This window comes from Pseudopipra pipra, chromosome 12 (assembly GCF_036250125.1).
Source record: "Pseudopipra pipra isolate bDixPip1 chromosome 12, bDixPip1.hap1, whole genome shotgun sequence".
In the NCBI taxonomy this organism is placed as follows: domain Eukaryota; kingdom Metazoa; phylum Chordata; class Aves; order Passeriformes; family Pipridae; genus Pseudopipra; species Pseudopipra pipra.
The window spans coordinates 10,705,868-10,717,884 of NC_087560.1; the positions used below are offsets into that span (position 1 = coordinate 10,705,868).

Sequence of the window (12,017 nt, forward strand, 5' to 3'; positions counted from 1 at the left end):
CAGACAAAGATATACGCCAAAATGGACAAAGACATACACCAAAATTGGCAGTAACACTGAGCAAGTGAACTTGGAAACACTTTTGGAACTCTGAGTTCCTCTGCGTATCTGCAGCCACTAATCCGAGGGGTATGGGGAGCCCCGAGGTGGCTTGTTGGGAGGGGAGCTGGCAGAACCGCACACCAGAAAAAACAAAGGGAAGGAACGACGCCGGAGGGGACGGCACTGCCAATTTATTGTTTTCATTGCAAGTGCGTTTTGCCGGAGAACCGGCAGGAATGCAGGGGGAAAAAAAAAACCTAAACGCTTCCTTGGCACGTGGCAGCAGCTTTCCTGTCCCGCCTGGGCTGCGGTGGGCGAGGGGCCGCGGAGTGCCCTGGGCCGAGCGCCGCGGGCGGGCCGGGCCGGGCCGGGGCTGGGCCGCCGGCGCTGCCGCCCGGAAGGACGCGGCGTGTGCGGGCCCCGTGACCGCCGGAGCCGCCATGGCGGGGGACGGCCCCGCCGCCCTCCCGGTGCAGCTGGTGGAGCAGCCCAGGTGGGTGGGTCGCTCCCCGGCCCCGCCGCCGCTTATCCCGGGGCGGGTGGGCGGTCGCGGGAGGTGGGAGGGCAGGTGGGCCGGCCCCTCGTCGTGCCCCCGGGTGAGCTGCCGGGGGGTTTTGGCTCGTGGTGATTGGGTTCCTCGCTGCACGACCAGCGTGGCAGTCGCACGCCGCGTGGCCCTGGGGTGCTGCTGGGGCAGCAGGGGGAATCATTCATTCATTCATTCATTCAGCTTTCCTCCTACCTTTTTTTCCCCAGAATTTTGGCGTTACTGATTATCTTCTCTTTCTCTTTGCTATAAAATCCCTGGCACAGGGCAGGCCCGGCCCTACGGTGGCTTTGCCGTGGCAGGTGCCAGCACACGCTCCTTCCCCACGGAGCCGCGCTCTGTGTGTGGAGGTAGAACACACACAAACCAACCTTTTCAACTGCGTTAGCATCACAGAAGAGTCACCTTTTAAAACTTCATTTACTTGCATTGTAAGTCACATGGAAAGGACAAGTCCAGCACTTCCAGACTTGGATGTGTGAAGCTGTGAGGGATGCCTTTGCTTAATGCTTCTGACAATCTTCTTTTTGATGTAGGTGCTTAAAATGCAGTGTGTGTGTTGCAACATCAAGGCCAGAGCCTGTAAATAGCCTTTCATCAGGCCTGCTTGTAAAACCCACATTAAAAAAAGAGATCAATCAACACTTAGATAAACATGCCCCCATGACTGCTTTGTTTGTTGTTAGTCTCTTAGTACCAACACTATAAAAATATCTGTGCAACAAGGCAGCATTCTAAACACTGACACAAAAAGGAATAAAGTTAACACCTAGAATTCTGCCAACAGATTCCCCCATGGACTATAATATTTATTAATGTGATCTAGAGAAGAGATTGTACAGTGAAATGGCAAAAATTGCTTCTGCTAATTGGAAGAGCGATATACCAGTCAATACTAGGGGAGATTATAAGAAGGAGAAATTATAGAGGGACCTGATACAGCGTTGTTACTGGGTACCAAGATGGAAAAGTAATAAACAATCTGTTAAAGAAAATCGTAACAAATGATATTTTGTAGCTTTCCATTTAAAGAAATCTTACAAAACATTTGAATATATGTAATTGGACAGTAACACAGCCTTTACGAAGAAATACAAACCAAATAATTGTGAAATTTTTAACATCTGTTTCTCATTGCTGTTTTCTTCCACTTTGTATTAACTAGGCTTCCAGTTCTAGTTTTAGACTAAATGTGGATACCTTATCAGGGTTGCTGTTACTGGATTTTTGTTAGGACACCAAAATTTTGCTTTAAGGTAGTTTTGAAGTGAGTTACTCTCAAATTTCCTATGCTACACTAAGATAATGGCTTCATCTGTTCTCAGCCTTTGTTTACCCACCACGTTCTGCATGACACACTAAAGTATCCCAACTTTGCAAACACGTCTTTACAGTCTAAGGCAATAAAGCAGTATGCCAGAGTTTCTTTGCATTGAACTTTCAGTAGCACATCTAGGACCTCCAAACAGAAAGCTTAAAGAATTTCCTGGGAACTGTTCCTGTAATCTTGTGGACGAAATACTATCTAAATTGCAGGAACAAGCTGAGGTTTGGAATTTTAGTTGTCTGTATATGCATTTGTACAGAGATGGGGGAGTGGCTAATGTGGAAACTGATAAAAATCAGAACTCAGAAGAAAATTAATTTGCTCAGACCTGGGGTGGCCAGATTTGACTTTAAAGGGAGTGTCTCTGGGTGTGTGACAAATCCCAGTGCCACAAATGAGCTGTTGGTCCACACTGCCAGATTCCTCCTCAATGGCAAACAGTTTTACAGAGCTGTGGCATAGAAGAGGTGGGTGGAGACCGTGGTATTTTGTTATCCCAGGCAGCTGCCTTCCCTGCTTCTGTCTAGACCCAACCTAGACAGAGAATTTAAATAAAATAAGGCCTCTGCTAATCCTTATCAAGTGACTATATACATTTCTTATTAATTAGAACATTCTAAATAGTTGTCTTTGTCACAATGTTATGTGAAGAGCAGAAATAAGCAGTTTAATGTCTCTCCTGATGTATCAGAGAAAACTCCACATACTTCAGAAAGTTCAACTGAATTTACTTCAAGAAACATTGAACATTCCTGCCTTTTATGCAAATATAGTCTTTCTAACCTTCCTAACTATAATATTTCTAACCTGCCTTTCAGATTGCAGAAGCTGAAGGAAATGTTTATATCAAAATATGGATCAGCTCCCAAGTTTTATGCTCGTGCACCAGGACGAGTGAACTTAATAGGTAAAGGAGAAAATTAGTCTTCTGTTATTTTGCTTTATCTGCCATCATGGAAGTCTAATAGTTTAAAACACAGAATGGAAATAATTTAATTTTTTTCTCAGAGAAGTTTCTTGTGATAAATGGGAAATCATATATACTTTAGTAGCTTTTACTATAACTTGTTATAAACAACTGTACATCCATGTTAGTTTTGGAAAAAACATTTATAGACAGCAGTGATGGTTTTGAAAATTGGAGTAACTTTCCAGTTTATGGGTGAATACCATTTTTTGGAAAGGCTTTGGAAATCTGAAGTAGTTCATGGATAGTGCATCCACAAATTAAATTAGTGTATATTTTCTCTTCTGTTATAATTTAAGTTACTAAATATAACCAGTCACACAGCAATGCATATGATAAAGCATGAAATGATTCTACCATCATCTCCTCTTCTGTTCTCTTCCATAGAGGTGTGTCCACACAACTTAGAATAGTTGATGTGATTCACTGGCAGACTGGAGAGACACAATTATTTCGTATGTAGGACTTACTTGCATTTCTGTGGCAGTGTTATTTTTGAGATTTCTTTATCCATGTTAGGATTTGCTCTCCCTGGAGCTCAGTTTCCTGTATATGAAGTATCCCTATGCATTTGAAGACATTGTAAGTAGAAAGATCCTGCAAAACAGAGCTTTAAAATTAGTTAGTCTGTTGTGCAATTAATTAATTTTTATGTCGGTGTTGTGAGAACATATGACATAGATTAAACAGACAGCATATGGTAACTGTGAATTATTCCCAAGAGAGAGGACATTTACACCTTATGTGTTGTATGCAACTGTATTAATGATTATTTAAACATAATTATTATATTCCTGGAAAAATGTCCAGAAATTGTATGCACATGACAGTGTACAAATAATGTGGCTGTTCTCATTGCTGGACAATAATCTACATGGTGGGTTTTTCTAATTTTTGTAAGCCAGTGTTAAAAAATGAATATTTATAAACGGGTGCAATAGATAAAATCACTAAAGAAGAAATTTTGTGTGAAGTAATATGAAATGGAGGAAATGCATCCCAAACATCAAGTAATAAGAGTTGAAACTACACTAAGAAACTGTCCAATACAGTAAACAGCACTGAACTCCTGCAGAAGCCCTGTTATGGCTATTCCAGACTATTCCAAAATATTTTCCTTGTCTGTTTCTTTGATAGGAGAACACATAGACTACTGTGGTTATGCTGTGCTCCCGATGGCTATAGAACAAGATATCCTGATTGCAGCAGAACCTGTACAGACTCAAGTTGTGCAACTGGCAAATACCAATTCTTCATACTTGTAAGTAATTATGTTGTTTATTCACTAATTTTTGTGAACCTCTTCATGCAATTGCAATACAAGTCACCTTTCCAGAGAGCTGACAAACTTCTATTGCCATACAGAGTGCAACTGTGTAAAACAAATCCTGTCAGCAGATGGAATTCCACTGACTCCGTGCTGTGTATTAGTTTAGAGCAATAGATTTGCAGCTGCTGTCTCCTACCTGTTTGTTCATCTCTCTCTTGTAAGGCCTCTGATTTTTCAATCCTTCTGAAGGTGCAATTCTGTCTTCCCTTCTTTTAGCTCATCTGTCTTGATATAATCCCCATAATTGGCAGCAGTTCAGTTTCTCCTGGAGAAGGGAGTGAAATGTTTTGTAATCGATTACTGCATAGGTAAGCTAACACTCCCCTGCTCTGGAGAACCTGGGGCTGTGTTTTCACAACACAACAATCTGACTGTAGCAACAGTCCTGGCTCAAAAAATCTGTATTCTTTCTCTTCTACTTCCTCCACAGCTGCTTGTTCACAGAATTATAGACCAGTTCAGGTTGGAAGGGACCTTCAGAGATCCTTGTAAACATCCCGATGGCTTTGTGCTGGACTCCCTGCAGTTCACCACTGTCTTTCGTGTATTGGGAAACCCCAAAACTGGATGCAGTATTCCAGCTATGGTCTCACAAGTGCTGAACATAGGGAAATAATCCTGCCATTCTTTTCAACTTCAGCCACGTTGTTCTGCCTCCTTGTAATAAACTGATATTTGTGTAGTTGCATGGCAGTTCAAATCAGGTCACTCATCCACATGAGCTTTTGTGGACATTTTGCAAAAGCCAGAATCAGCATAAGCTTAGTTTAAGCCATTTTTATTATTTAAACCAATGGTAAATTACTCCCTGAAAGCACAGTGTGTGGCAACATGGGGTCAGGAACACACTGCCAAAAGTGAGAACTATTTGAGCACATATTCCTGCTTAAAGCTCAGTTTGTTACAAAAACATGTTCTGAGCTGCTGCCTGTGACTAAAACAGTTGAAAAGAATTTGTGCTTGCATGGTAAGTATAAATACTCACAGACTTTTCACTCACTCTGGAGTATGTTTTCACATTATAGCTGGGCTGAATTAAGAATTTGCCACTGCCAGAAGGCAATGGTGCTTCTTTTACCCCAAGTCTCCCTGTCCCTGCTTCTAACATCGATCCATCCTCTGCCTTTTAGCAGGTATGGTATCTGATCTTAAGGTAAAGTGCACTATTTCCCCCTTTTTTGCTTGCTTAATTTTCTGTCATTTTAGTGAACTGCCATGCACTCAGCACTAAAGCTGACATGGGGTAAACAGTGGGAACAAGCAGTGCTGAGCAGGGGCAAAAGGAATGAAAGATGTGCATGGGACCTTTCCCTTTCTTCAGTAGCAACCTCCCAACAGGGCTGAAGCTGTATTGCAAAACCATTCTGTAAGAGGCAATAGTTTCAGATTTAGAGAAGCTTTGATTAGGAGTAGTTGTTATAATGGACAATAAATAAAACAGTAATTACAAGGTAAACATTTTTACTTGGTCTTCAAGCTTTGGCATATTATATCACAGTTGAAATGCCCTTCTCCTAAGGTGTATAGAGTTCCTATCAAATCTAGAATTACAGCCTTTGAATTCAGACTGCACACACCGTCACTATATTTTTACATCTGCCCTGGTTTCAGTTTGAGATCATATGCTGTAAACCATAAACCAAGAAGAGGTCTCAGAATTCAGCATTAACATCTTGGTTTTGTTGAGGCACTGTTGCTTAAAAACAAAGCTGAAACATGCCCATAATTTCATAACAAAGAAATATTTTTCAACACTTTGAATGTTACACCACAAACAAAACTGATGACAGTATGTCTTTCTTTCCCAGCCTGTTACACTGGCAGATTTATGCCTGTGGTGAATGCACATATATAGGCCTTGGTGAACAAGGACAAATCATAAACCTCCATAGAATCACTATTTCCCGTTTAATTCTTGTTTTGTGAACTGGTAAAATGTGTAACAGTTCTGTAGCTTCCACCCTGATAGTTCATGTTAGCTTTTAGGAAAAACAGGACAGAGAACAGGTTGCTAGAAAAACCACCTATTTGTTTTTCATCATAAACCATCTCAACTGATCTGACACCTTTTATGTTATTAGGGCTAAAATGGTATTCAGTACTTACAGTCTTTTGAAGTTCCTGATACCTCCCCTTCACATAATGTCTTTGTAATTGAGAAGCATGTGCACAGAGAATATCTGGCATTATACTTCTCAAAATGCCTTCAGAAGTACCAGAGGATGGTAATTACCAAGCAGTTTCCATCCCATGGCCTGAAAGCTTTGTTGTTTGTTGGGTTTCTTTTAAATCTGGGTATTTGTACAGAGGACTCAAACACATAAACTAACAGATTGACAAGACAATGAAGTTCTGTGAGAAAGAGCCAAATTGGTCTCCAAACATAAGGATTATTTAGTATTTGAGCAGTAAAAAATGCCTCAGCCACTCTACTCAAAAATCTCATCTCTTGTCATTATACAGAAGAAATGGAATGCTTATATCTAGTCATGGAGAAGTGGCATTCTTTCCCAAGCATTCTCTAAAAAAGAAAGGCTAGAACAGACAATATCAGAATACTTTTATTTCATGGGTATGTTTTCCCCAATTTTTTATTTTATTTTATTATAAAGTTCTCATATTGATCTGCCTGCTTTCCAGTAGTATAATTTCTTGAAAGTGGTTTTATTCCCATTAAACCTAAATATTTCTGTGACATTCAGCTGCCTCTGTTCACGTTGTTTGGCAGACCTTGCTTTAAAAAGCACAGCTTAGCCTGCAACTTTGGAATATATTTTGTTAGATTTCTTGACCTTCTTGGTGCCTTTCCTGTTTCAGTGTTGGGCACCTGCTGTAATGGCATCAAGTAGATACAGCTATTGGGTGTTCAGAGTAAGGACTTCTGAACAACTTGCACCTCTTGGGGACTGATGCCCACTCCTCTGAGGCTCTGTGAATCATTCCATACCCATTTTGACAGCACCTATCTAGCATTAGTTTCTTTAAGAACATTCAAGCTTACTCTTTTTATTATTTTGCAAGGAGGATGGAGCAGGAATTATCCCGGAGGAAACAGAGAAATTATTTAAACTAAATAATTTTAATTACATCTTGTAACGTCCGTAATAGAACTCTGCAGCATTAGACCTGTTTTAGTGAAGTGCTGTTCAGAGAAAAGGTGATGAAGATGAATTCCTGAGCAGGAATTACCAGAGAGCCTGAAATTTATCTCTCTCTATTCAAGGTTTGACAGACATGATTATTTAGATTTTTACTTCTCTAAGATATCAGGATTGCATACACATACATGATGGAGGGCATTCTGCCTTAATTAAGGATGTCAAAGGCAGCCTAAATTCTGGATTTATCTAGTAAATTCTGTATACTTCAGCAAGAATTCTTATGCTTTCATCTAAAATAATCTTATAGAATTGATTAATAAAGAATATCTGTTAAAAACCACAAAACAAACCAAAACACATTGCATTGAAAAACATTGACCTGTTTTTGTCCATCAGCAGGTGGCAGTAACAAGCCATGTTTTTTCAAACTAAATTCAATACAAATTTAAGCCTCAAGGTTTTTCTGTTTTTGCAGGGATTTCAGTACTAGTGTTAATAACATCCAGATTAACAAAACCAAACCTCAATGGCATAACTACTTCCTGTGTGGACTGAAGGGCATCCAGGTAAGCTAAATCCACTTAACTTATGAAATTATCATTGAAGTAAAATACAACAAGCATAGCTATTCATCTCAGAATACTTCCCTGCATTCTATAGCTTTTCTTGATATACAGTTAAGTATTTTTATGTTAAAATTTAAAGAGGAGATATGAGTGGGTTTGCTTTAAAATAGTTGCAGAGCACTATTTTTGTTTTTATTTAAAAAAATTACGATAGCAAATAATTATTTAGTAACGTCATGATCAAACTCATCATCATGATGACATTTCTGTATTTTGAAGTAAAAAAGAATGCTTTCCAATGGAATAATCTAATTACAATTTGCTTTAAAAAAGGTTTGGAGGCTTGTCTGTCAGGACACAAAGATCATATTTTCGTCCTTTTCTTCCCTTCAAAACATTTCTAAAAACCATGAACTTCTATTAATGTTGGAAACCTATAATTTGTGCACAGCAACTGAGTGAAGCCGAGTCATGCAGGAGGCAAAAGAAAATGTAAAAACTAAGCAAACAGCATATAGAAGAAATAATCCATTAAGAACCATTACTTATCCTGGTTTTCAGTGTTTGAATGGGAGTTTCAAAATTTCCTGAGTTAAAAGTGCAGCTCTGCAGGAAACGGCAACTTACGGGAACGGCGGGAACACTGAACAGACGTTTTCCCGTCTGCCCATCTGAGCTTTATCTCCTCCGCTGGGAGCTCGCCTGTCTCCAGACTGACTTGAAGACCAAACTGCTTGTGAAGCCAAGTGCTGGTTGTCAGTGCTGTCCTGGGAGGCAGCCTGAACTCACCAGAGGGGCTCCTATAAATCTCACCTGCTGTTTGCAGGTGATTCGTGGCTCTTAGAGTTAAAAAAAAAAAAAAAAAAAAAAGGTGCCTTCTCTGCTTGATGTCAATCCAGTGATACTTCTGGAAGGGCAGATGGGATAAACAGTGATGGTCAGGTCAGGAACAGGTTGCCACAGCCATCCCAAATTATGGGCATATGTGCTTTTTAAAGCACATGAAGTTTGCCTCAGGATAGGCCATCTAGGTCACCTCATGGGATGGTCCAACAGATAAGAACTGCAGAGAGCCAACAAAGCCTACCTCAAACCTGCCACTGGAGGCTTCAAAGTACAGTTTTTGGAACAATCAGTGCCACAAATCACTTTATTACAATCCACAGTTCCTAAACAGACCCCTGTCTCTATGTACAGACCCCAATAAATTACTTATGTGTGCAGTAACATGAGTATTTTCAATTTGGTATTGCTCAGTACCACAAGCGTTTAAATTGCATTGACTGGAGAGATATAGATTAGGTTTCTTTACAATATGTCCTTTCTTATATTAAGGCTAGCATGACCAATTGACTTTATTTATTTTGCAGTCTGCTACTGAGATTTGTTTCCTAAGGACAAGCTTTCATACTTGAAGGTTAATTTGCAAAGCAGGTTTGCAGACTCTAGTACTGGCAGAAAATAAGCATAAATGTTACAGGCTTAAGAAACACTGAAATACAAGTACTCAGAGGGTCCAGCAGGATAATCTGTTTATATTGAGTTGAACATGCTATCCTTTTGGGACAGAACTGTTGCAGAACTTGGCAAAGTCCATTTTCATTTTTGAAACTGAAGTACGTTTTCTATTTAAACATCGCGTGATAAGTCTGCGAGCCTGATTCATATTCAAGACAATCCAGAAACTGGGGATCAGTTTCTGGTTACTCAAGCATTTTCTGTTTTTGAACAAGCCTGCCTAGTGTTCTTCATGAAGGGGCATGGGCAGCAATAGTATTTTAGGTATGAATTTTCTATATTTGTAGAAGGGGAAATTCAAAATAATTTGAACTGATAGTAGAAGACTTTAAAGGAGGTTCTTTGTGTTTGCTGATCTCTACCATTGGTACTTATGGCTGAAGTTGTTTCAGGAAAAGCAGTAGAAATCTTTTGAAGGTGGGTATTTCTTTATGAAAACACTGCTATTTTTTCTGATTATTGACACTGTAACATGTAGTCTATTGACATATAAATTGCATCAGAATGCAGCTATTCATATACCTCCCATATACATTCAATGATTTTTTAATAAGTACTGCATGTTTGTTTCAAACTGACAGCAGAAACTTATATTAAAGCAATTATAAATAAAAAGACAAAGCGACTAAAGAATAATTAAAAGAGTATGTACATGAGGATTTATGACTTCTGGATTAAATGTATTATCTGTGATACCTATCATGCACGTAAAAGTATTTTAAACCTTATTCTAAAAGTAGCATGACAGAGACCATTCCTGCTGGTAGGTGTGTCTTTGTGCCTCCAAAAGCACAGAGTCCCTCAAGTACCATTTGGTTTTCCCAGGGTCAGTCCTGTGGGTGCTTCAGGAGATGAGCATCTGCCTTTGAATACAGCTGCATGGCTACCAGTTCCCCATCAGTGTCACGTGGCTCCCTAATACCACATGCCACTGTTAGATGTGAAGCTCCTCAGGATGCCTTAAAGTGAAGAGCTGTCAAGAAAAGGACAAAAGTAGGGTATGAAATGATTGGTAACTGTCACCACGGCAGCTCAGAGTGGAGGCAGTTGCTGCAAAACCCACCCACGAAGCTTGGTAAATTCTTGGGCATTCAGCCCATACTGAGTTCTGCTTGGGGTACAGTTATATGTTTGTGTACAGCAACTGTAGACATACCTCTGGCTGGAGCCCTACCATTGGCTTTGTTCTTAAGGAATAGAAGGAAAACTTTGCTTTTGGTTTATTTTGGAGATACCAGAAGCAGGTCCTTGGTTTAAGCAACTCAGTAGAAGGATTCTCTTTCTAAGTATCAGATAATTGCAAGCCTGAGCCTGTCTGTACTTGAAACTGAGATTGTTTATTTTTCATTGTTAGGAACATTTTGGTCTTAATAACCCAACTGGAATGAATTGTCTGCTAGATGGAACCATCCCTCCAAGTTCTGGTCTCTCTAGCTCCAGTGCTTTGGTGTGCTGTGCAGGACTCGTGACACTCAGAGCTAATGGAAAAACCCTCTCTAAGGTAATTTACTGTAAAACACGAGAGTGTCAGCAGTAAAATTCTACTTAAAATTAAATATTGTTAATGCCTGTAAACATTAAAAACACGATACAATTGTTTTTGCAAAGAGTTGTTGGATATAAACTTCAGATATTGCACAATTGAGCAAACATCTTTGGCCAAATTTTGGCAGCATTTGAATTTGGCAAGAACACAGGCTTACATTAAAGCTGAAAAAAGGAGCATTATTGTAAGCCTGTATTTTGGCCAACCATCAGGTCCATGCCTGAACCAGATGTGCTATCTGCAGGCCAGGACTGAGGATATATGTGCTGAAACATGTGGACCACACCCCCGAGGCCTTTACCCTCTCCCTGAATGACTTTTCATGGCTTTAACAGCAGAGCATCTGTTGGAGGCCTGTGGAACAATTTCTTGATAAATTATATAATCAGCACAAACTAGAGGTAAAATTCTTCCATCTGACTCTCCTTATTCTCTTCATAGTTTTTTCAGAATGAACATATTTACAATCCAAAATGTATTCCTCACTTTTAAACAAACATTAGTCTAAAAACAAACCCCAAGTATGTGACCTGTTAGCAGTACAACTGTTAGTAGAATTTGGCTCATGTAATACAAATTTCTGGAGGAGTCATGGTCCTTGAAGGTGCCATATGGGAATGAACTTCTCTCCAGTAAAAACGTCTGGTTAAGTGAAACTAGGATCTTAAATTAGAACATTGTCAGGAAGAGAAAAGAACAGATCTAAATGTGACTGTTATGCATATTTGTGCCTATTGTCTAAGGCAGACATTCCCAAATTGTGGTACAAAGCCAACTGAAAGTGGTACATGATGATGGCAGCTGTTAACTCTGCTTGTAACAAGCACTTCTCTGAGCCATGAGGTAAACAGATTCACACAGGAAGTTTTTGCTGATCTGTTGTGATTTACTTCTCTGTGTAGCTGTAGTTGCAGGAATTGCTCAGCAGTGACTTCACCATCCCACAGTGCACACCTCGAAGGGCTTCAGGAGAGGGTCAGGGCAGAAAGAAACAGGTTGGTGAGGCAGGGCAGCTTTTTTATGTAGGAGGATATGGCTACAGTCACTGTCACCCTGATTTGTGTCAGTGCAAG

At 40.0% G+C, this 12,017-nt stretch overlaps 1 protein-coding gene across 5 annotated transcripts in view; it reads left to right on the plus strand.

Moving 5' to 3' along the window:
- Window positions 1–407: 407 nt before the first annotated feature.
- The window catches only part of GALK2 (galactokinase 2), a 47,861-nt gene continuing 36,251 nt past the window's right edge, over window positions 408–12,017 (plus strand). For 2 of the 5 annotated variants that reach the window (XM_064668831.1, XM_064668832.1), the window contains exons 1-5: window positions 408–535; window positions 2,735–2,823; window positions 4,021–4,144; window positions 7,790–7,880; window positions 10,753–10,899. In XM_064668831.1, the coding sequence (XP_064524901.1) occupies window positions 483–535; window positions 2,735–2,823; window positions 4,021–4,144; window positions 7,790–7,880; window positions 10,753–10,899 (504 nt within the window). In that variant the 5' untranslated portion in view covers window positions 408–482. Of the gene's footprint in view, window positions 536–2,734; window positions 2,824–3,352; window positions 3,466–4,020; window positions 4,145–4,429; window positions 4,522–7,789; window positions 7,881–10,752; window positions 10,900–12,017 lie in introns of those variants that run through there. The other 3 variants (XM_064668833.1, XM_064668834.1, XM_064668835.1) reach the window with 3 other exon arrangements.